The sequence below is a fragment of the Patiria miniata genome, unplaced genomic scaffold (assembly GCF_015706575.1).
Source record: "Patiria miniata isolate m_02_andy unplaced genomic scaffold, ASM1570657v1 HiC_scaffold_5, whole genome shotgun sequence".
NCBI lineage: Eukaryota > Metazoa > Echinodermata > Asteroidea > Valvatida > Asterinidae > Patiria > Patiria miniata.
This window is the reverse complement of record NW_024037072.1, coordinates 39,798,760-39,825,159: the sequence shown is the minus strand read 5'-3', so window position 1 is coordinate 39,825,159 and position 26,400 is coordinate 39,798,760. Positions and strand designations below refer to the sequence as shown.

General features: G+C 39.0%; 1 protein-coding gene across 1 annotated transcript in view; it reads left to right on the top strand.

The window, feature by feature from the left end:
• LOC119741697 (spectrin alpha chain-like) overlaps positions 1-26,400 on the top strand; it is an 89,946-nt gene that overhangs the window by 10,560 nt on the left and 52,986 nt on the right. Inside the window, 21 exon segments of the mRNA XM_038217552.1 lie at positions 3,438-3,553; positions 4,207-4,319; positions 5,990-6,177; positions 7,147-7,372; positions 8,178-8,312; positions 9,172-9,393; positions 9,840-10,048; positions 10,950-11,127; positions 12,283-12,483; positions 13,105-13,314; positions 14,152-14,373; positions 14,822-15,071; positions 16,271-16,449; positions 18,025-18,057; positions 21,170-21,426; positions 22,013-22,204; positions 23,176-23,335; positions 23,969-24,096; positions 24,604-24,763; positions 25,172-25,249; positions 25,794-25,933. Of these exon segments, the coding sequence (XP_038073480.1) occupies positions 3,438-3,553; positions 4,207-4,319; positions 5,990-6,177; positions 7,147-7,372; positions 8,178-8,312; positions 9,172-9,393; positions 9,840-10,048; positions 10,950-11,127; positions 12,283-12,483; positions 13,105-13,314; positions 14,152-14,373; positions 14,822-15,071; positions 16,271-16,449; positions 18,025-18,057; positions 21,170-21,426; positions 22,013-22,204; positions 23,176-23,335; positions 23,969-24,096; positions 24,604-24,763; positions 25,172-25,249; positions 25,794-25,933 (3,597 nt within the window).

Below are 26,400 nucleotides of genomic sequence, written 5' to 3'. Positions count from 1 at the left end.
TTTTTTCTTGTAAATGAATTGTGTGGTTAATTTAATGGCACATGGTTTGTGGCGCCCCTTGAACAAGAATATTGACAAAACATAGGGCTGGATAGCTTAGTTGGTAGAGTCACCGGAACGGCAATCCAGAGGTCGCAGGTTCAAACCCTGCTCCAGTCAATTTCCTTGTTCATCTTTACAAAAACCCTAATATCAATTCTGACGGCTATTACAAAATTCCAAAAATTAATTAGTAATACACAAAGATGTATATGTAATTGCCTATAAACTATTCAATCTTCCGTTGCATGGAGAGTAACTGAAAAAATTAAGCCTTGGGCTTCTCTCCATCTCCCTTTCCATAGACTATAGTTTAATAAAGGAATATACATGCAATACCAGGACCAGCAGAAACATAGGACATAACTAGATTTACTTACGTTTGTGTATGAACATACAGCTGTTCCGGTAATTTTATATTTTTATTATTATATTATTTTTATGTCATGTAAGACTAATAGGACATGTGCGGTAGAGTAATCAGGACCAATGCAGTTCTGTAGCCTTCAAAATATGCACTTTAATATGCCGTCACATGTCACTTGATGACATCATCGTGACCTCACTTCAATTTTCATCTATGATAACACATCCTGGTCTAGGTACATACCAACTTTCAACCCAATCGAACATGTTGTTCTATAGATATAGGCCTTCAAAATATGTACTTTTAATGTGACGTCACATGTCACATGATGACGTCACTTGAATTTTCATATTTTCACACTATTTTCATCTACATCTGCACTAGTAAGCAGGAGGTCTTGAGTTCAAGCTCCACCGAGTAAGCTTGTGAGTTTATTCAGGCAAGCGCTCGCACAACACTGAGTACACAGTGTTACATCAGTGAAGGGCAAATTTAAACCCAATACAAAAATAGATCAAATCAAGACATGAACAATTAGTACAGTACATGTACTGTAACCGCTCTCAATAATTAACAAGTGTTTCTGTTCCCTTAGACAATTTTCATAGCTTTTTTATTTACAAAACGCTTTACCCTAAATAATAAACTTGGTGCAATATTCAGCGTACAGGCTATTAATATCAGATACATACATTTAGTGAAAGTTTTTGGTGGTTTTAATAAATTGGGCCCCAAATCCAAGGTTACATAATTTTCTTTTTTGTAATCTACTTTCTTTGGATGAATCTGTTTCCATATTACTTATATGTTGACTTTTTGTTCTCATTACTTCTTTGATTGAGATTGATTATTTAACAGATGAAAATTTATTTTACAAAATAGTTATTTTGAAACTTAATTGAGCTACATGTATAGTGTGTTAATCGGGTGAAAAGTCCCAGTTGTTTATTTTATAACCCGATAATTTTTTTTTCAATGAGATCGATACATGTATGTGATTCCCCAAGGCCCTTTTATTATTTAACAATGTTTAAGGAAATGTGAAAGTGCAACTTCGTGGCCTAAATGTACCTGTATGTCCCGAGGTAATGAATGACATGTAATGTTCCGAGTCCATTGTCAACAAAGAAACAAGGAATTACAGATTACCAGTGCCGCTGCTGAAACTGCTTCAATGAAAATGAAAGTGAAAGACATGTCATCCAAACATGCTAATCTTCACAGTATCAGAAATAGGAAACTACAGAATAATGTGCGTGTGACTCACATGTGTATGAAACCTCAGAAGTATCTTCAGTTGTAAGTTCAGAAATGGTAAGGTGACTGTGTTAATGTGTAGAAGTTTATATTTCAGTCTACTTGATGAATCCATTAAGCTCCGCCCCTTGATGTTTTTGACCAATCACAGCTGTGATTGTGTATAGCCAAATGTCTGACAAAATCTGACATGCATGAACTTCTGCATGATGATTGGTCCCTCCGCTGTGAGATCGGGTTCTAAAATCAAGTTCGGTTTTCTTAATGTTTTAAATCAATTTTTTTCAGTCAAAAAATTGAATATTTCAGAAGTTCCTGAATTCAAACATTGTGAGTGCACCTTTTGAAGTACAGGGGTAGCTTGAACTACTGACCCTGAAAATCCAAGCCAAACACCAGCCCTTTGACAAGAACCACATGTTTTGTAATACAATTCTTATAGTGAGTCCAGCTGGCCTGGTCGCAGGGCATGGATAATCAATCATCCTGTCAACAAGACTAGTCAAGTCTATCTCTCATAGGACGCCATTTTCGTAGGAAAATTACAGCTGCGTATTCAACGCCATCAGGTGCGTGTGCACGCAGCATGCAAAATGTTCTAAATGTGTGCGTGTTGCTCGAAATTTGACGCCCAAATGTTGATGCACATAACAATCTGTAAGAAGTGACGTCATTTGAGAGAGACCTAAGAGTTGAAGTTTATTTGGACCTGCAGTTTAGAGTATGACAGTGTGATCGTGGGTATGAAAAAATGACAATGAGGCACAGAATCAAATGCTCTCCAAGGCATTAGTGTATCTATGTAATGGTTTATTACATTTCAACGCTTCTTCCTACTCCACACAAATGTGAAGCAAATTTAATATTAAGAAACAGTTGCCTCTAAATTTATCATTTCCCAATTTGTGTTCAACCTTTGCAATTTGAAGTGGGAACACTTGCAATATGATGGCATAACTGACGTTTGTGTTCATTTTTTATGCTTTGTTTTAACAGACCATTATTTAGCATGTTCCCTTATTTCTTTTAAGACAACTTGTTGGAAGATAATCTCTCTTGTATAGAAAACAAGCACATGAGGGTGTTTCTCCTTGTTGCTGGTCCCAGAGACCCAGCCTGGACTCCTTCTCACTCACTGACTGACTATCACCTGTGAACCCTGGCATATGCTATTAAAATGTATCATGTGGGATTCTATACAATGTATAACCTGTAACACCAATATATGGGCTAATTCCTGCCCACTGTATAGACCCGGACCCAATTTCTTGGCTCTGCTTACCGTTAGCCATAAATCCATGCTTACTATAGCAGAAAATTCTTTGCTTACGGTAAGCAAAAGAAGATCACGTTGTTGTAATGTGCAACCTGTAACATCAATGAATGGGCTAATTCCTGCGCACTGATGATAGACCAGGGCCCAATTTCTTGGCTCTGCCTACCGTTAGCGATAAATCCATGCTTACTATAGCAGAAAGTTCCGTGCTTACGGTAAGCGTATTTCATGGATTAGCAAGGAATTTTGGCTTCTGCCCATGCGTGCATCGCGCAACTAAGGATCATGTGCTTACAGGGTTAGCACAGAATTTTTATGCTAGCGCGGTTAGCACAATATGGTGATCATAAGTGCGTAATTCTGTGGTTAGCAGAGCCATGTAATTGGGCCCAGATGCATGGACAGACTTCCAATGAAGAGCCATTCTGACCCAATTGAGGAGAATTCTTGGACCAGTTTGACTAGGCTTGCCTTGTCTTGTTTTTGTTTTAATCGCAGACCGGAGCTAGTGCCCTTTGAGAGTCTGATTCGCAGGAGCAATGAGGAGAACCTGAATACAGCCTTCACCGTGGCTAAGCAACAGTTAGGCATTTCTGATCTCCTAGATGCTGAAGGTAAATAGTTAGGGCAAAACAAACGAGGACCTAGCATCAACAATGACATTAAAATGTTTGGGAACCTAAATTAAATATATGAAACCTGTGAAGAATAGGTACTTTTACGCAGAGATTTCTTTTCTCAAAGTGTTTTAAATGAAATTAACATCCTTTGAAGTGAATGGAGAATTTGAGAATAGGTGGTTTAAAAGATATTCTGCTAGATTCAAATCCCATCCAAATCAACTGATGCTTTAAGGTTAAAACAACAACAACAACAACAACAACACCAACAAACAAACCGACATGCTAGGGTTTTCCTTCCAACTCTAAAACTGAACATCTCTCTATTTTTTTCTCTCTGGATTTCTTGTAGTCTTGGTCCAAGACTGGGTTTGCATTTTGTTCCCCTTATGTACAAGTGTAGTATCCATGACATGAATCAAGTACAGGCTTGGGAACTTAGGCAGCATTACCCAGGCAAATCCGAGCATACCTTACACGCATGCAGTACCTTGAAAACCGTACTGTATTAGGGGAATACAATTCAAGTCCTGTCTTGTACTAACACTCAGTTTGTTTTGGCAATTGATTTACAATTCCTCTTCACTGAGTTACCCTTTTCTCAAAAAAGAAATGCAATAACATTAATAATTTCGTATTTTCGTCAGATGTGGATGTCGAGAAACCCGATGAGAAGTCCGTCATGACCTATGTGGCATCTTACTACCACTACTTTGCAAAGATGAAGACGGAGAAAACAGGAGGCAAGAGAATAGCCAAGGTGAGACAAATAAGCTTGCTTGTATTCAGTCTGTATCATTGGTGGGTGGGGGGGGGGGGCGCCAACAATTATTTTATTTTAATCGGAGGAGTGAAGACACTTTTTTGTCTTAAATTTTCAGGAAATGATTTAAAATCTTACGTATCTCCCTCGCAAGCCTTCAGCCACACATACCTCTTAGTTTTAATATTAAAATGTGGAAAAAGTGCACATATTTAATCCCCTTCCCCTTTTTGAAAAAAAAAAATACTTAAGGCCAAAAAAAAAAGTCTCCGGTTTCTGGTATGGAGCTTGCCCAAAAAGTGGTGCGACGACGCGGCTTTTTTTTTTTTTACCTGATTTTTTTGCTTCAAATGTGTGCTGATAACTGCAAATGGTGCCCGACTAAACTTAGTGCAAATATATGGGAGTCCAGAGAGGCCACATAAAGCTTATTCTCGACCATAACCCAATTTAAAAACATGTTAAAATTGTGCAGCAGCAGGATTCCAGTCAAACCAGTGAGTTTGGCGGTTTTGAGACATCATCTTTCATTGAAAAAAAAACTTTTTCATTTTGCCGACGCACATGGCTACGGCTACGCGCGCGCATACCAGAAACCGGAGACTTTTTTTTTTTTGACCTAAGCCTTCTTGGCCCCTCAAAAATATTGTCCTGGATCCGGCCTTGCTCTGTTTTCCACTTGAATTTGCTGCATTCATGCTGAATCCTGCAAAAGGGGATCAGGTCCTGCAAGGATAACAAAACCATTGGAAAGCTAACCACAAATGAACTGTGCTGCGTTTACTCTTGATCCCGGTCCTGCTTGATCCACCATTAACAATTGACAATACAAATGTAGGTCATTGAATATGAGCAGCAGGATGTACTATTGGCCATTTTCATGCACAGTACACAACCAGTGTAAAACGCCCATGAATGTATCGTATTTTACATCAGATCCCTTGGATTTCCCTTGCGGGATCCAGTGATCCTGTTAATGGACCAAGCTGTTATCTATTAACAGGGCTTCACCTCGGCCGCTTTGCGGGCAAGGCGTGTTTGCCGCCTGTCACCCTTCTCAACTTGTGAATCAACTTGTGAACAACTCCTGAACACGCAAACGTACACATACAAAATCCTTGCTCTTCATACATGTACATTAGTATATTTATTTGATAAATCAAATAAAATCCCATGTAAAGATAGAGTGGCGGAGTTCTACTACCTTCCTCCATCCTGCTAAACCTTGTGCATTTCCAAAGTATCTAGAAGAGTAGGCATTAGGCCAAAAAAAAGTCTCCGGTTTCTGGTAGCGCGCGCGTCGCTTTAGCCATGCGCGACGGCAAAATGAAAAAGTTTTTTCTTCAATGTAAGATGATGTCTAATAACAGCCAAACTCACTGGTTTGACTGGAATCCTGCTGCTGCAAAAATTTAACGTGTTTTAAGATGGGGTTACGACCGAGTATAAGTTTTATGTGGCATCTCTTTTGGCTCCCATATATTTTGCACTAAATTTAGTCGGGCACCATTTGCAGTCATCAGCCGACATTTGAAGAAGAAAAAAAAAAAAAAAAAAAAAGCTGTGTCACTGCACCACTTTTGGAGCAAGCTCCATACCAGAAATCTTAGACTTTTTTTTGGCCTTAAAGGAACTTATTTTATCCATAACTGTTTGTATTTCTGTAGATTGTGAGCCAGCTGATGGATGTCGACAAAATGCAGAAGGACTATGAACTGATGGTGTCTCAACTCCTGGAATGGATCGAAGCCAAGATCCAACAACTGGCCGATCACAAGTTCCCTAACTCGCTAGACGGCATACAGACACTCATGCAGAAATTCAAAGAATACAGAACTGTGGAAAAGCCTCCCAAGTAAGTTTTGTTATTTAAAATAGACTAATAACAACTTTTTGTGCATTCGTTGTTACTGAATTAAAGTAACACAAAATTAAAAAGCTCAAAGAAGGCTGCTCAATGCAAATGGGTTTTAAAAACGACTGCATTTGGAAGCTTTTTCAAACAATCGTTATTCTTTGACAAGATTCTAACTTCAGATGTTATTATCCTCTGTTTTTGTCACCTTTTTCAAAATGAATACCATTTTTCAATGACTACAAGTATATTTATTATTCCTTGACAAGATTCTAACTTCAGATGTTAAAGCTCCATTGTTTTTGTCACTTCATTAAAATGAATACCATTTTGCAATGTCTACAAATAGATATTTGTTATTCCTTGACAAGATTCTAACTTCAGATGTTAAAGCTCCTCTGTTTTTGTCACCTTTTTCAAAAGGAACACCATTTTGCAATGCCTGCAAATAGATTTTTGTTATTCCTCGACAAGATTCTAACTTCAGATGTTAAAGCTCCTGTGTGTTTGTCACTTTCAAAATAAATACCATTTTGCAATGTCTACAAACAGATATTTATTATTCCTTGACAAGATTCTAACTTCAGATGTTAAAGCTCCTTAGTTTTTGTAACTTTTTTCAAAATGAATACCATTTGCAATGTCTTCAAATAGCTATTATTTGCGGGTATAAACTCTGGCTAAAGCAAGTAGTCACATTTATACCAAACACTGCAGGAAATGAAAGTCATGAAAATGAATAAAACTGCTGCAAACTGCCTACAGACTGAATTGACCTGAAATATACAAATTAAGAAAATTAGTTGGCATGATTTTTCAGTCTCAAGCAAGACCTTTGTCAAAGGCAAAAGTCAAAATATTCTAATTTTCAAAGAACATGAAGAAATTGCAACTCAAAATGTTCAAAATTGTTGCTCTTTAAGATCATAAAATCAAAACTGCATGCCTTGCTGAATATGCTTTTACTAGGTATGCTGAGCGTGCCAACATTGAGGTAGCCATCTTCAACGTTCAGGCCCTGGTCCGGTCCTGCCACCTCCGCCCCTACACCCCTCCTGAGGGTAAACTCGTCAGTGATGTGGAGAGGCGTTGGGGGAAGCTGGAGCAAGCTGAGCATGACAGGGGGATAGCGCTGAGAGAAGAACTGATCAGACAGGAGAGGCTGGAACGATTGGCTGAAAAGTTTGCTAGAAAGGTGATGAACTAAAAGGAATATTGGATCATTTGCAAACACTCAAAAACGAAATTGCCAAAATGAAATCGTTGAGCCTGGTTATTGTCACAAAAAGAGGTACTTTGTGTCAGTACTAGAGATGGTAAGGACCTATTTGACAAGAATAGTTCATTAGCATTTCAACAACAAAAAAATTGTTCCATTGAGTTATGGCCAATTAGAGAAAGTGCCGCTTTTTCGTTTTGTCATTGGCGACTGCCTGATGATGCTTTAACTGCTGCAATAAGAACAAGGGCCGAAACTTGCATCCTTGAAAATAGAGGGCAGAGTAGAACAGTAAACATCTAAGAAGTTAAACAAAACAGTCGTTTTCAGGACTACCATTTCTTCCAAAAAATAAATGACCATTGTTGCAAAAAGTAACACTAAAAAAAAACAAATAAAGAGAGATTAAAAAATTAAAGAAAGTGAAAGTATGGTCTCCCCAAAGCCAATTCATTCCTAATAAGTGACAATTATGAAAGACCGTGGACACAATGAAAACGTGGCACTTCATGGAATTGGCCCTATCTCAATAAACATTTTTTCGATTGGAAAGATTTTGTTGTTGTTGAAAAGCTAATAAGTTAAACTTGTCAAATATGTAGCAATATTTGCGATGTATTTGTAAAAAGGTTTTGAAAAAAAGGGTGATTTTTGGGTTTGGTGTTTTTGGGGCATCCTCTACCATGATAGCTGTCACCTCAAATTTGAAAAAAACAAGTTATTTGAGACTTAACCTCCCATTCATTCAACAAGTTAGTTACTGATTTTTTCTCTGGTTCAGGCCCTGTTGCGGGAGTCTTGGTTGGCCGACATGACCAGCGTCCTGAAGGAAAGCGTGATTCCCAGCAACAACATCTTTGCTGTGGAAGCTGCCACTAAGAGACATGAGGCTATCACTGCAGACGTAATGGCCAGGGTAAGGCAGTCATACGTCTCTGAAGTCGAGTCATTAATTATTGAGTAATGGCTCCAATTGGTGCCCTGGCTTGGAGTAGATTGTGCATTCATAAATTCCCTTGAGACATTTTACTGATCAAGAGCCCATCACACGGGTGGTTTTAATTCATTCATTTCTTTTATTTTCCACATAATTGGTGCCTGCGCAATACATGTATAATTATACTAAAAGAAAAGTAGATGTGGATGGGGGTCTCCAAAAAGCAAATGCTTGTCGAGTAGGGATCCCCATTAAATTAATTAACAATTACATGAACACATTGTATAAACGCTAAATACACATACAATCAGACAATAAACTAAACCAGAAAGGACAGTAAGTCTTGTAACCCTGTGAGAATGTAAATGATTAGACTAAATAGAGTTAATATACCCATTTTAATAGTAGTTTGGCCTTATATTTTTGTGGAAACAGTGGCAGATTCCATACATTTTTTATAGAAACATCTATAAAACTGCTGTTTAAACACTGCTGAGAAGTTTTTTAAACCGGCCATGAAAACAGATGGCCCCTGAATCAGGACAATAAGTTTCTGCTTTCGAAAATGTATTCTTCAAAGTTTTTCCAGTTTGAAGTTTGAAAAAAAACCCTGTAAAACTTGATAAAGCAAATAATTTTACATCGTTTTTACTGAAATTGAAGGATTTTAAGTTTGAAAAAAGATATATACTTTGATAAAGCAAATAATTTTACATCTATTTTACTGAAATTCGTCTTACAGGAAAGAGCATGCCCTTTTTCACTTGAGACTAGACTTGTGATTGACTTGTGGTGACTTGTTCACAACTGCTATTTGATGACGTTTCCGAAATTGCAGAAAGACCGTTTTGAAGACCTCAATCGCATGGCCAAGGAGCTGATCGCAGAGAACCACTACACCAGCCAGGGAGTCGGCCAGAAGGAACGCCAGATATCCCGGGACTGGCAGAAACTGATTGACCTGCTGGCCAAGCGACAGCAGGTACTACACGGCTTCACTGACCTGATGGGCATGTTCAGGGAGATTGAGAGCGTCACGGCAGAGATGAAAGAAATTGAGGTGAGATTATTATCATCTGTAACGCCTCAAATGTAGGTTGTAAAGTAGTCAGAAGACTGCAAACAGCCATTACTTGAGCTTACTGACAAGTCTTGTTGACAGGATGATTGATTATTCATGCCTAGCGGTGAGGCCGGCTAGACTCACTGTAAGGATTTTAATACACAAATGCGGTTCTTGTCAGGTGGGCTGGTGTTTGGCTAGGATTTTCAGGGTCAATAGTTCAACTCTGGTTAAAGGGGCTCTTACAACTTTATTTGCCTATGTTTGAATGAGGAACTGGTGAAATATTACATATTTTTACCAACAAATGTCGGAGTAATTAAAAAATCAAGCAAAACAACTACATTTATAGTACCTTGCCTGTGATTACTGCACAATGGAAATCAAAACAGTCTTTAAAATTCATTTTATGGGAGCCCTTTGCATATTTCTCCCATTGTCAGGTGGGTCTACAGTCCGGTGATTGTGGCAAGCATCTCTTGGGCGTAGAGGACCTCCTACAGCGCCACGCCCTGACGGAGACCCAGATTAACTCCCAGGGCTATCGGGTCAATCAGGTCAACCAGAAGGCTGATATCTACCTGAGCCAAAACCACTCGGAGAGTGACACTATCAAGAAGAGAGTGGCTCTACTCAATGTTGGCTACGATCAGTAAGTACTGACCCCTCATGGACAGACCAATGACCTAAGATGTAATGACTTCATGCTTCCATACAGGACCCAGTTGGTCCATGATGATCTGCATCCTAAACTATGATCATGGACTATTGGTCAAGTTGTGGTTGACTCATGACGTATCTAACACCTGCATACTATGGGTGTGTTTCAATGGCTCACCTAGGTCGACTCGAGTTAGCACCATGCCGTTCGATTAGCTCTGATGTCATTCGGGGCTCACTTGGGGCAGCAACCACAGATCCTGCTCATGGAGCGGAATCAGTGGTGGAAATACATCACACGCATGCGGACAAGTATGGCAGACAAATATGGCGGCCGGACAACAGGGACCAAACAGACCTAAAAATAAATTTAAGTCTAAACATAAAATTTAAGTCTAAACATAATCATTTACCGATCTCACTGCAACCTTCGAGGCTGTTATCACAGTCTGACGTTGTTACTTTTTCAATTGACGAAAAGCAGTAGATCTCAATGTAAGACTCAGTTCGTAAATGGCTACATGGATGTCATGTAGGGACTATGATGGCCTGCATTTGAGCCGTTACCGAGTCGACCCGGTTGAGCTACTCATCTCTAGTTAAAAGCTAGTCATCCCAAAACGACTTGGTTCTGGCTCTCTACTGTAAAATATGATGCCCGTAGCTATTTGTAACAAGGGATGCGATCTTGGTAAGTTGGTCCTGAATAGTCAACTAGACTTGTCAAACTATAATCGACTAGAATGGTTCAAATAAATTATCAAGTCAGGCTATGATTAATCATAGTTCTTGCTTGAAATTTCTTCTAGCTTACATTTTGTTTTTCATTGTGGTACTATTTGCTGTGTACACCTGATGATTTTTAGTATTCATCCTGATGTCATCCTTTACAGCATCACGAAGCTGAGCATGAAGCGCAAGGCCCAGTTGGAGGAGTCGCTCAAGTTCTTTGAGTTCCTGCGAGACAGCGAAGAGGAGGAATCCTGGCTGATGGAGAAGCAACGCATTGCCAAGTCCATGGTGACAGGGAGAGACCTGAGGAGCGTCATCAGCGCACAGCAGAAACACGCAGTGAGCTGATTAGCCAGAGACTGAGATTTACGCGGTGTTTGAATTACTTGGGCCTGGCTGGCAGTAACACACTCGTATGGGTCTTTCCGTGAAGTTGGGAAACGCTTTAAAGGGAATATACAACATTTGCAAACATCGAAAAAAAAATTACCAAGTTTTTACAAAATACCTTAATTAATAGGATGTTAGTAAATGACAGTCTAAAGCATCCTGTAAAATTATGGCACCTTGTGTGAAGTCATTTTCAAGAAAATGGTATTTTTGTAAACATTTCCAGCAGTAGTCGGCCGATCACCGTTGGAAAAACCTAACTATTTTTCAACTACTGCTCCAAATTTACCATTAATTCAGTCCAAATTTTGTTTGCTATTGGTTACATGTTCATGAACGGGTGCAGGCCAGCTAGACTGGTAACCTTATCTTACAATTTTCTGGCATCTGTAAATTGATCCATTTTATATTTAGTGGAGTCAGGGAACCAGACTACTTGAACAGTTTTGTTTTTCTTGGTTTTTCCAGCATTTTCGAACACAAAACTTCAAACAAGTCAGTGTAACAATATTTGATCTATTATACTAACCCCTCAAATAGTTCATTTCTGAAAATTACAGCAAAAGCCAATGATGTACATTCCCTTTAAAGATTTTCACACATTTTGAGATAGCGTACAAGGGATCACTCAGTGTAACTAAACTGTTATTGTTAATTTTGATAGTGATTCTTTAAATTTGTTTAAGAAAGTTTCTTTACGTTTTGGATGTTTTTGAACATGACATTTGAAAACAGACAGGTTAAGGGTGAAACATGGACGCCACAACATTGTTGCCATATTTGGTGAGGATTCTAATTTTTTCCCCCGAGTAATTAGCTGAGAACATTATAGACCATTCCTGACATGTATTTCACCACTGCTAAAAATGATTTTCTTACGTTTCTTAATATAAGAAAATAAATCTTGTTTCAAGAAACATTTTCTTGTCATACTCCCTAGAAAATTGTCTGGGGAGTATGACAAGGAAATATTTCTTGAAACAAAATTTATTTTCTTATGCAAGAAAATTATTTTTAGCAGTGAAAAATTTGATGTGAAGTCTTAGTGCTACCCAGTCAAAGACACAATATGACAATTGGTGTTGTACCATTTTCTGCACCCAGGCATTAGAGTTAGAGATCACGGCCAGGCAGCATACCATCGAAGGGGTGATGCAGACAGGGGAGGAGCTAGCCAGGGCGGGGCACCGCAGCAACAACATCATCCTGGCCCAGATAGACGAGCTACAGGAGAAATGGGGACGGCTAAATGAGTACGCTGAGGCTCGGAGGTATCGGCTGGAACAGGCTGCCCAGTCACACCAGGTAAGAATGCTTACGTGCAAATTTTTGAGCTTAACCCTCCCAAGTCCTCCAAATTCTCTTTGCACAATGAAAGATTTTGAAGGATTCGAAGGAATTTTGACATAACAAGATTTTGTCTCTGGAGGGTAATGGAGGATCCATGTTTGCAGGCCCCAACTGAAATTGGAGGTTTGAGGCTCTGGCTGGTTTTGCCAAAAATATGATTTCTGATGATTCAGGATGTAACTTGCTTTATAGATAGCTGCTTGGGCAGGCATCCAGCATATACCACTGTTTATTGTACAGCCTCTTCACTCCAAGTATTTAGGGCCTTGGCATTGCCAATACAGGATAACAATGGAGAATTTTAATAAGTTACACAGGCTAATGAACTCATAAGAGCATTGAGATCTTTCGGTGTTAAATACAAATCTAGATGCAAAAATATTTTGATGTTCTAAAACTTTGTGACCACAATTTCCCGAAGATGAGATGTGCTTATCTTTTGTGACATTTGTAGCACGCACATAAAAAATAACTGCTTTACATTCAGATTTGTAAAAGTATTATCATAATTTTTTGGTTTCCACTGAAACTGGTATATTTTTCATGTAAATGCACTTATCACCTTTACTCCCACAGTATTACATTGATGCCAATGAGGCAGAGTCTTGGATGCGAGAAAAGATGCCCCTAGCCTGCAGCGATGACTACGGTAAGGATCCGGAGTCAGCCAAGATGCTCCTCCAGAAACACCTGACACTGATGGAGAGCATCAACGCTTACGAGGATGACATCCTGAAACTCAGCCAACAGTCCAAGGAGATGGTGGATGCTAAGTTGAACAACAAGGTCAGTCATCACCATGAGTCTAGACTTGAGATCGGGGGTTAATGTTGAGGACCTGTTAAGCATCAGGGGCTGATTCTTTTGTCTGCTAAGCACGAATGGAGCTGCTAAACACAGAGGAGATCAGTTTAGTGGAAACAGCCGAATTGTAACATTTGAAGGAGATTGTAGATGCGAACATGAACAACAACGTAAGATACAATCCACAAGATGGAATTTGTAACGGGGTGTTGTACATTCAATATTGGGTTTTGCCCTTCACCGACGTATTTTATAAACACTGTATACTCAGTTTTGTCCCGAGTGATTGTGAGAAAAAATTCACAAACAACTCTACTTCCTGCTTACTATTGCAGACGTCGTACCACTCAACCACCGAGCTAGCCAGGGTCGGCTGGCAGGTTTGAATCTGATGTAGCAACAGGTACCGCAACTAAACTGTTCATTAAGATTGATGGGTTGATGTAAATTCAGTTTGTAGTATACAGTGTTTGTAAGATACGTCGGTAAAGAGCAGCAGAACCCAAAATCGAATTTACATCACCCCGAAGCAAATTCCATATTATGAATAGTTTGGTTGCGGTACCTGCTGTTATATCAGATTCGAACCAACTAGGCGACCCAGGCAAGCTCGGTGGACGAGTGGTAAGACGTCTGCACTAGTAAGCAGAAGGTCGAGGGTAGAAGTCCCAACCCAGTAGTTTGTGACTCTGGACATGACTGAGTATACAGTTTTCATACCTGTAAAAATACGTCAGCGAAGGACAAAACCCAATATTGAATCTTTTCTCACAGTTTAGCCTCTAATTTTATTAAAAGTATCGTCTATTTTCTTCCCAGTTTTCACTCGAAATGTCACCAGAGACCGATAACACCACAGAGCCTATCCCAGCAGAAGGGGAGGAGTATGTGACTGAAATTGTTGAGGTTCCTTATGAGGTTGAAGAAGAGGAGGTGGTCGAGAAAGAAGAATTGAAGGAGGTGTTGGAAGAAAGGACATATCCCCAGGTCAAGGCAGCATACACGTACTCGGGGCAAGGGCTCAAAGTTACCAAGGGAGAGGTGAGATAATTTTGCATTTTTTTTTGCAAAATAAATCTGTTGTCGAGGTCTTTTGTTATTGCACAGAGGTATTTGATTTTCAAATCTCAGAGATTAATCCTGTATTTCAAATAAATTGAAATGTCACATTGTTTCTCATGTTCCCTTGAATTTTGTTTTTTTGGTGATGATAGAATTGAAAGTGTCGGCCTGTATTTGAATGGTTTCATTTTGTTTCAAGCCGACAAATTTTAGCCGAAACCTAGCACTCTTTATTTCCAGAAATCAGTCAATTGACTGATCTTTGAAATTGCCTACATTTCTTGATTTCTTCCGAATGACATTAAGCCAGACGGAATAATTTCACAGGGTGTTTAATCCAAGTAAGTTTTTTCGATAAAAATATGTTAGATTACTTTTTGGATGAATGCAAACGATCCTATATGCCCTTAAATTTTAATTTGTCTAGGTCATGATCCTGGTGGAAAAAACCAATGCGGAGTGGTGGAACATTCGCAAAGCCTCGGGTCAGGAAGGCTTCGTCCCTGCCAATTACGTCAAGGAGACCCAGCCCAAGGTTGTCAAGAAGAAAGTGCAGAAACGAGTCAGGGTACCAGAGACGGTGAAAGTCCGGAAGACCAAGACGCGACAGGAGATGGTCAAGAGAAAGAGGAAGATATCGGCCGGGAAAGGAACGTCGTTGACGAGAAAGTCCAGCCGTGAGTTCAGCTCTCTTGACACATTTTTAAACAGTTTGCAAATTCATGGTGTGAAATAAACCTACTAATTGTTCTTCTGGCGTAAGATGCCCTATGTATTGTGGATGATTCAAATGTGTCATCAGTTCAACATGTAAAAGATATGTACAGTTTTTTCTTCATCTTTGCAAGTTTGGTTTTTTTCCAGTGGATTTGGGTTTGAGTGTTTTTTTTATAAGTTTTTTCATAATTTATCCCCAGTTCAGCCTGTAATTTTGAAACCCTAACCCCACTTAAAGCTACAAAATACTACTACATTGTAGTAATAAACTGTAGTATGCAGCACTGTAGTATGCAGTACTTCAGCATTTAAGTGGGTGCAGCACTCATAGTATTTTTTTAGCATTTGGTACCTGCATACATAATGTTTGTAGTATGTGGTACTTTACCCAAAATGAACTCTTTTGGGATTAGGGTTAATCTTTTGTAGATGGTGTGATGGTTGCTCACCATATTTTTGTTTGTTTTCCCTTGATTAATATTATATTATTGTTAATACCTTGATTGATTTGAAGGGAAGCTATTATTTAAAATGTTCAGATTCCGATTACCATTCCGGGGGTGGGTGATGGGGGGGGGGGGGAGGTGATGAGAGAAACCTTACCCTGTGATTTGGGGAACTACAAGCACCAGCAAAGTTAAGTCAAGTCAAGTAATCTTTATTACATGTACATCCCATGTATGGGTAATTAAAGCATACAATAAAACATTAAAAACGTTATAAAAACAATTAAAATTACAATTGCACAATTTAAAGGGGATTAAATATCCTGAAAATAGAATTAAAATAAAACTAATCTGAACTATATTAAAGAATAAAAATGTGAAATAATACTTGTGATGTGATGTGATTGTGATGTTTTATGGCAAGAGGAATGAAGGAGGATGGGTGTCAGTTTGTTGCAGCACATGGCACCCGCAATACAACCATACCTTGGAATCAGTTGTTCAGAACTGGACATGTTGTACACTCACCCAATCACAATGAAGACATTTTAAACATTTAAGACATAACAAAATTGAGGCCATTTTTTTATCAGAATAACTCTCTTTTTCACCCCAAAACCTGGATAATCAACTGTTCAGATATATCCCTCTATTACAGTTTTTGACCTCAAAAGAACCATAATTTCATCTGAGGATGTTTATTTCTGATCTAGTGAGGAGAACCAATCATTTTGACAAGGAGAACATTGAGTTGAGACAGCAGGGCATCGATGGGACATACAAGCGTCTCAAGAAAATCGCCCTGGCGCGCAAACGCTATCTTGAGGATGCCATCAAACTGTTCTCCTTTTATCGAGAGTGCGATGAGTTTCAGGCTTGGATGAAGGAAAAGGTCAGTGGGATGAATACCTTAAAAAGGGGGACTTCCCGTTTTGATGGGCTCCGTGCACAAGTACCCCCTCAACGGTAAGAAAGGGAGAGTTGGGGGAGACCACTGGGAGAGACATTCTAATGCAGTGCCGGCCGTGCCTAACATTCATGCAAAGGCACTATGACTTTGTGCATATTCGGAGTAAAATAAGTCGTGCGTACTTTCTGCTATACGTGCGCGAACCAGTACATGCACATGGCAGTCCCGTTCACTGAACTCTCGAAAGTGGTAAAAAAGTGCCCTCTGTTGTTCGCGCACGGAGCCCATTACGGGAATTTAACCTAGTTTTGCTGGCATGTATGTGACATGACCTTGTGACCCGACTCTATTTTTTACTGGATTCTGGGGAAAATAACACAGACATTACCAAATCAAATCTTTTGTCTCTAACTACCTCTATGACAAATGTCTTTGATTTCATTGAAGTGCTTATTATTCGCTCAAAATTTATAAATTTGTGCTCTCAAACATATGACCATCAGTGTTGATATACTGTAATGCAATGACCTTTCCTCCTTTTGGAGACATTGAAAAACATTCATTAACATACCTTTTCAATTGTTTTCCTTGCACACTTTCTAAAGTACCCGAGCCAATTGGTTATGATAATCAAGGTAACACAGCCTACCTTAAAGCGTTTTGGTTAAGGGTAAAGTTTTTTTTAGCTTTGGTGCAGTAATTGTAGTTTAAGAGTGGCTAAGTTTGCTGAGGGAAACCTGAAAATGCACTTTCCCCAGCTATTCTTGTAGTTCCTGGATGCATATTTATCAGACTTTGTTGGTCCGTACGGATTTGTGTTCATTCCCTAAACTGGTTGCTTTGGTTTTGTGAAATATTTCTAGAGTTTCCTAACGCACCCCTGCCCATTTTTTTACCAATTTACTGATCAATGTAATACCGGTACCTCACTCTTTGGCAATATGATGCTTCGCTGGTTCCATCCCTCCCGTTTTTTTTTTCTCCTAAAGATAACCGGTGTATATTTGTTGTTGCCTTCTCTTTTGTGCGGTTATAATTTATCCAACAGGAATTCAACAAATTGCAAAGCCTGTTAGAGTCTTTAAATATCTTGCAGTATTTAGCATACAATTACTGTTTTTCTTCTTTACTTTTTTGAATCCAATGAACATCTTTGAAACAAATGGTCACAACTCTTGCAGCACATTTGGGAGGTTTTGATGACTCTTTAGAATGCCATGTAGAATGCCGTGGTCCAGTGGTTACAGTGTTTGACTCATGTTTGACTCACGATGGTGCGTGGGTTCGAACTCTGCCAGGAACATGGTGTTTGTGCCCTTGGGCAAGACACTTAACTACAATTGCTTCTACGAATGAGTACCTGTGAGGGTAGAGAATAGAATGAGGGCTGATATCGGCTGTCGTTTGGTCTTGTGGACTGATGAACATGGGAATAATTGTAAAGTGCTTTGAAGTTTGATACGATGGAAAGCAAATCAAAGACACGCCATTACACAGTATTTTTATTTGAATTTATATAACATTTATTTTGTCGCCTTATTTGTCTCCACCCTGAAGCCTAAAGCCTTCCCCTTTCAAACCAGTATAATGGTAGGTACAGTGCCCTAGGTTGCACATCCTATGCTGGCCATTCCCAAACTATGCTTTTTGATAAACTGGTACAATAAAAGACGGGTGTACTTATCCTTGTCTTAGACTATTTTAGCAGTAGCCATTCTAGGCAGGACAAATGTTGACCCTCGCAGCGAAGGTTTTTTTTTTTGCAGTACGTATTACCATAAAAAAAAAATCATTCTCAATTTAAATAAGTCCCAATTTTCCACGGCTTTCTCAGGAGCATATTGCCCAAACTTTTTAAAACAAATCTCAGCACTGAGAGTTTGTTCAGAATGGGCCTTTTTTTTTATAGTTTTACATTGGGGGAGACTGCGAATTCCAGTGAAAGCACAGCACAAAGCGAAGCCGCTTGGCATTTTGCGATGTTTTTATTTTGAGTCACAAGCACAAGTTGCCGCCGAGTTATATACAGCAAAGGATAAACACAAAGTAAAAGCACAAACGGGAGATTTATTTTGACGATAATCTGACGCATTTTCGATATTTGTGATATGATTCCTCAATATCGAAAATGTTGATATTTCAATATTGATATCAAAATAATATCGAAGAATGGAGTAATATATAATGACAATGCTTAATATAGACTTGACACAGCCAAAAAAAACTCTTAAAAAACCTAAATTCCAAAATTTAATGTTTTGGCAGCTAACAGTTTACAAACATTGATTGTGAGGGACTAATTCCTATTTTTGGAAATCATGTGTGAGTCATCATGCTTTGGATCTGAAAAACATTGATTTTATGCATCTGTTTGCTCATCTATTATTTGCTTAGGTGTATAGAAAACAATGTGCACATTCATTTTCCTAGTCGAACCGAGTCATGTGTGAAATAGACTTTTTGTAGAATTTGAAGGCAATGAAAGGATGTTAACTGCAGCTGCTGCATCAGTCAATAGTCTCTGACAAAGGCTTTGGACACACCCTTGCATTTAGTTATTCACTGTTTATATTTTGTTTTTACTTTGAATTTGGTGAAATATCTCCAGAATAATAAGAATCTCCAGAATGATTCATTTTCTTTATACCTGAAAACCATATATATAATATTTGATTCATAAATTAAAACAAATATTTGGTTTTTCCCTTCAGCAGCATAATTCAAAACAATACGCTGTGAAGGGAGAAAAGCAGTTTTGACTTTGCATTGGTTTTCGGTTCATCATCAGAAAGCATAGTTTGGGAAAACAGAGCCTTGTTTTTGGATTGCACGTTTGTGGTTTGCTTCATGTCATTGCAGTGACCCCCCCCCCCCCCCCTTGCGTCCATTCCATCATACTCGAACACATGTATGCTTGATGACAAATTCTGAGTGATTCAAGTAATATTGCACGCGAAGTATTATTAATGTCACACACATCAAGCCTAACACGGAATGATTTTCTCACAGTCAAGCTAATGCATATGTACATGTCAGAGTAATATTCCAAAATATTCTATCCGTATAGATTTATTAATGAGAAGATAAAACCAAACTAACCACTTGTTATGTCTGCACAAATAAACATAATTGAGCCATTTTCTCAGAATGGTTCGTTGAAACTCAAAACAATTGGAACAAGCGAGCATGTTCAAAAGAAGAAAACATTGGATAGTTTGTAGTTTTATTCCCCTCAGTTTTGACACAGTACCCGCACCTTTTTTTTGCAAGGCACTAGCGTCAGCACGGAAACACGTATTGCCTTTTTTTTTTTAATACCATTTTAAAGCTTGGAATCTTAATTTTATCCCTGGCAAGTATTACATGTACTTTGATTTTTAAAAGAGTTTAAAAATTATTTGTGTTCAAATAAAGACAAGTTGAAAACAAACTCAACCGATTTCAAGGAAAATTGATGATGCGGTACATCAGATGCAAACTCGAGTCAACAAGCTGTTGAAATAACAAAACAAAAAGCAGTTGATTTATTTTAAAAATACATTTAACTTGAAACAAAGAACAATATTGTGAATTTATTTAAGTTGTAGGCTACGTGGATCAAACAGAAAAGGAAACACGAAAGTAAAAGGCAACAAGATCGTCACATCGTGAACACGATGAAGCATTTCCACATTAGAAAAAATGCACATGATTGATTTCCCTTGAAATCAGTTGAGTTTGCTTTTGACATGCCTTTGTTTGAACACGAATAATTTCAAAACCCTTTTGAAAATCCAACCAATACTTACCTGGGATAAAGTTAAGATTCCAAGCTTTAAAATGATATAAAAATAATGGCGGTACATGTTTCCGCGGCGACGCTAGAGCCTCGCAAACACTAGAGCCATAAAAAAAAGAGTATTTTGGGACTTTAAGTGTAATTGAGTAACCATGACCTGCGAAAAATCCAGTTTACTGATCTCTGTACTTTCAAGAAAACAACAAAGACTCCATGCACTATTTTGTCATAAAAAGCAATTTTGTATAAAGCGGCAGTATCACAAAAGGCCGTGCAGTAAATAAACATCATATCATCTCTTGCATGGTCATAGAGTGTCAATTCAAACATGACATTTGAAAAGTGACATGGAAACTGTTACGGTTGTTATGATAGACCCACACGCCAATATAAATCCAAGAACTCTGCTAAATTTTTGGGTGAAATTCAAGTGTCTTCCATTTCACAGAATGTCAGACAAATTAATTTATCAAGGCATTTTGAGGAAGAACGCAAAATTAACCAAGGGGTAACTTGAGGTTTTACCACAAGGTAACCCACAAAACCCTGTTAAACCTGGTAAAACCTCAAGGTAAACCTCAAGTTACCTCAAGTTACCACCTGTTGAATTTTGCATTCTCCCCTTACTCAAGTCTAACCCATAGTGTAAGTAAAGTTTATTGGATTTGAATCTCAGATAATTGCAATAGATCCTGTGCCGCATCAACTTTGAACATTGACAGTACTTAAGACGTGTTAATAATGTCTTTACTTTGTAAGTAAATCTGGAAAAAAAATAACAATCAACAAGTTCAGGTGTTTTGTTTTTAACTCTGTCACCATTTGCTCACTTGCAACACAAAAAATCTCTAGTAGAATGTTACAAAAGCTCATGCTAAAAGCTCATTTTCGTCATTTTAATGAACTGTCAAAATGCCCCGACAGGAGAAAATCCTCAAGAAGAAGGAGACCCTCTCAGAGCGGGTGGAGGCCTCCCGGCGTAAGTTTGAGAACCTCCTGACCGACCTTGCGGCCAATCAGGGGCGGATCGACCGCATCAACAAGATGGCGGACGAGTTTGTGCGGACTGGCCACAGCAAGCAGGCGGACGTACGCAACCGGCAGAAAGAGGTCAACGACCAGTGGGAAAGACTGATGAAACTGAAGGAGGAAAAGGAGAAGATGCTGGAGGGAGCATCCAGGTATAAAAGGCTGTGATGAATATTCAAATTTTTGCATATTTGAATATTTAGTTGGTTATTGAATATTAGAAAGAGGTTGATGACCACTGGGAGAGACTGATGAAAATGAAGGCAGAAAAGGAGAAGATGCTAGAGGGAGCATCCAGATATAAGGCTAGGATGAATGTTCAAATATTTGCGTATTTGAATATTCAATCAGTTATTGAATATTAGAATGAGACTGATGAAACAGAATGAAGAACCTGAGAAGATGTTGGAGGGAGCATCCAGGTAAAGGCTGTCATGAATATTCAAGTATTTGAATATTCAACCATTAATAAACAATAGAGTGTGATAAAAAAACAGACTTTGGAGAGGACAATATATTTAATATAAGAGTAAGATTTGCTGAATCCTTTTTTGAAATAATAAATTGAGCATAATAAATTGTTCTATAAATTGAGCAGTTATTATGCAGATTTGTGCTTTATATTCATATTTGCAGTTTACCCAGTACTGTTTATACGTTGTGGGATTCTTTTTTTACATTGCTTAAATTTTTTATTTTTTTAAATTTATTTTTATTGCTTAAATTTTATTCCTGCAGCATTGAACTGTACAACCAATCATGGGGCGAGGCCAAAGAGTGGATCATGGACAAGTTCAACGCCCTGTCGTCCTACGATCCAGGCAAGGATACCCAGTCAGTCCAGGAGTTACAGAGGAAGCATGAAATGCTGCAGAGGGAGTTGGCTCCTGTCGGTGAAAAGCTCCGCAAACTCGGTCTCTTGGCCAAGGCGTAAGTTTCTCAAACCTAGGGTAGCTTCTGAATTACTTACATGTACAACCAAACATAGGCCTATGGAAGCGGCTAAATCCACTTACCATTCCCTGGCGTAGTCGTGACGTCACTCAGAGGTCAACTCTGTGCAACCATGCCTATTGGTTCATGCGCACTGCAACGGCCCAGTGAACACTGTGGTTTCGCTGTGGCTGTTATGAAAATTGGCCTGATTCTCCTCTTTAAAACGAAAATAAGCGCAACTGTGCTTGTAACTGGTGTGGTGACAATCTGCTGAAAGGCAGTGAACCATTTTCAGGTTCCAACTTGTGAAAAAGTTCATGAAAGTAGTATGTAAAATTGCTGTCTGTGATCATGTATGTTTATAAACGTACATGTAATGCATCGTTCAGGGATGTGTTTGAACCGTTGTCCAGAAAGTGCGCCTGACACAGGGAGGAGGTGATGTCACACTTCCTCAGCATATAGATGTATGTCTAGACTGCGTGATACTTTGTTGGTTACTCACATGAGCCAGATACTAACAAAATCACGCAGGCAAATGGCCTTGACGTGATTTAGTGCTTTCAACTAGCTTTCAACTGGTGCTGCAAGTACTCGTTATCCGAACAATGATTTGGTTTGGGTTAGGCTGCAAATTTGAATGTCATAGCGAGTTGCTGTGGACGTAGACCTGTTAAATGTGTGTGTGTATAACCACTTTTAAGAGCACTCTAAAGAACCCAGTCACATGCCAGAATAAACCCGGCCATGGCACACTGCCACTCCTTTATATCCGGAATAAAAAAAACCCGGTGCAAAATTCAAGAGCTGTATCATGTGACAAAGTATTTTCAGTTATTTTCTTGAATATCAGGTATGTCACTGCTAATTTTCAAAATGTGGGTCACAAATTTATTTTCTGTTGTAAATGATAAATGACAAAAATGGTGGTTTGGATCCTTGAAATGGAATGCCATCCTTTCCAGTGTGAAAGCCTCCTACCCCAATGAAGGGGACCACATTGACCAGCGACAGAATGAGATCAGGGACTTATGGGATACGCTGGAGGCTAAAGCGGCGGAGCGGAAGGCACAGCTGGAGCAGAGCCGTGATATCAGCAGGTTTCACAATGACACCAAGGAACTGGTAAGAAATAGTTACACATCAGCATTCAGTACATCAAATATCATTCAAATATTAGCTGGTAAACTACATCAAAACATATGTCCATACAAATGATGTTCTAAATGTTTCATTAAGGTCATTGTCAATTTTCGACATGCGCATGCAAAATCTGATAAGCGGCCCATTTGATTTCTGACCAGCTCACGCAATTTAGGCCAGCGCATGTAAAACTTGATCAGCTTGTTTCCGAGTATTCAGAGACTCGATAGGTCTCTCTCAAATGACGTCATTTCCTACAGACCATCCACGTGCATCGCTATTTTGAGCGTCAACTTGCATAAGGCGCATCGGCTGCGTCGTATTTCGAACACATTTCGAGCAACAAGCATTTTCAACGCTGCGCAATGCGTGCTTGATTGCGTAAAATACGCAGTTGCAGTTTTACAGAGATGGCCGTCTTTGAGAGAGACCTTTTGAATCCAAGTTCAAATATCCAAATACTAAATTATTTGAAAATTTTCTGAATTTGTCCTGGCATTTCATCAACTAAGCTACCCAGTCCTATCTTGTCATCCTAGCAGATTTTGTCCAACTCTTCATGCTCTTTGTTGTTTTATTTGATGAGAGTGTTTTGTTTCTTCATTCATTTCACAGACTATGTGGTGTAATGAAGTTCGAGGGTTATTACTGGATACAGAGCTAGCCAGGGATGTCATGGGTTCTGAGAATCTTCTGAAACAGCACCAGGACCTGCTGGAAGATATCAGGGGCCATGATGATGTGTGAGTGAAGCATTTGTGTCAAATAAATCCGCAGTTAATGACAAAGTAAAGGCAAATGGGATTATTTGCTTTTCATGCATTTTGTTTGTTTCCAATAATAACACCACCCAAAATCCAAAGAAGAAAGTTCAGAACCTAACCTGTTGAAGTTTCAGCTCAGTGGATATTACACTTTTCGAGAATACAGTGAAAAATCATTCACAAGCGTGTGATCACAAAACATGATTTCGTCTATAACATCCTTTATTTCCAACGATCAGTCTTGACTGGCCCTTGGAAATCAAAATGCAGTTGACTGATAGTTGGAAATCACCTACATTTCTTTATTTCTTCTAAATGACAGCAAGCCAGACGGAATAATTTCACGGGGTGTTTAGTACCAGTACGATCATTACTCCAAGTAAGCGTTTGGATAATAATTCAGTTGGTTACTTTTGGAATCATTGCAAATGATCCTATGTGCCTTTAAGACGTACCTTGAGTAAATTTCCTCTTATTGTTGGTCAGATTCACCAAGCTGGAAGCACTCGGTAAGCAACTACTAAAAGCCCTGCCTGACTCCGTGACGATTGCTCAAAAGACAAGGAAGCTATCAGAAGCACAGTGTGAGATCCAAGCAGGCTGGGACAAGCGAAACCAACGACTCAGAGACGCCTTGGATCTAGCTGTGAGTATAAAATACGCTGTTAATGTTCTATTTAGTTTCGTTTGTTATTATAAAAAAAAAAAAAAAAATGTTAGTATCAGAGCTTATAACTAAGTCATCACAAGTTATTCACTAGCCATCACTAGTCAGTGATAAGTCAATAGAGCATGCAAGTCTCGCCAAGAAAAGCTATTCGTACTAACTATTTGCATTCCTTTGTCATTTTTCACTCCCTGTTGCTTGTAGCCTGACTTTTGATTTGACTTGATTTGACTTGGTTGGACTTGTGATTGACTCAACATCCTTGTCATGTGATAGGCTTGGTATCACAAACTTTGCCTTGCTTGAACAAGAGTACAACACTTTGAAAACAATAAGTGGTCTCTTTATCATTGTTCTTCGCATTTCTTTTTCTGTTGCCAACTGCAGCTGTTTAACAGGGAAGCAGACCAGATCGATGCGACAACCAGTGGCCATGAAGCATTCTTGGAGTTTGAAGATTTGGGAGTAAGTCAGTTGTTTTTGGCAATCTTATGGAGCAAGTTCAGGCGAAGACCATTAGTCAAATAGTTGTTGATTTATGATGTAATTACACCTGTGCACTATAGGTCTCTCTCAAATGATGTCATTTCCTGCCGACCATCCACGTGCATCGGCATTTCGAGCATCAACTTGCCTAACGTGCATCGGCTGCATCGTATTCGGAACACATTTCGAGCAACAAGCGCGTGTGTTTGGAACGTTATCAACACTGCGCAATGCGTACTTGATTGCGTAAAATACGCAGTTACAGTTTTCCTACAGAGATGGCCGTCTTTGAGAGAGACCTATTAGCAATGTGCCAATGTCTTTAGTCAAAGATGGTTAAAAGTCCTGGCTATCCTTTGTGCTGTATGATGCCCGTGGCTAGTATTGATAACCAGCGATGCAACCGTGCCCAAGGCTTTGCTTCCAAATAATTGACAAGAGTAATCCAACTATCCTGCATTCGAGCGAAGTAAGTTGATAACACTGTATCTGATTATGCTACTTTTATTTCTCTGTAATCCAGGCCACAGTGGAGATTGTGTACGGTCTGATCAAGAGACAGGATGACTTTGAGAACACACTGACTGTGCAGGACGAGAGATTGCAAGGATTGAAGGAAATAGCTGCCAAACTGGTCAACAATGATCATTATGCCAAAACAATGTGAGCAAATGCCGTTTAAGCAAAACCTGAAATCTCGATGAGTCAAACTCTGATAACTCAAAACGACTGTTAAATCAAACAAAGAATCCATTCTCTTCAGTAGTATAACAATGGCATACAACTGTGCGTATCTCAAAACTCTGCTTAAGTCAAATTTTGAACCTGTTCCCTTGAGGTTTGACTTATCGAGATTTCACTGTATGGTGATATGAGATCTGTTTTATTATATTTTTTTCAGGGAGATTTTAATGCATCAAGTTAAAGCACACCGTGAACTCTCTTTAAGAAAAAAGTTGTATTCATTGTCATATCCACATGCAACAGGCAAGGGCTTTTCCCATATCACACTACAGGTCTTTCCTTGCTTTTTAATAAGCCTCTGTACTGATGACATCACACTAATACTGATGACGTAATACATGTGTGCTTTCTTATGAGAGCCTGGTGGGGACGACGGTTTCGTAGCG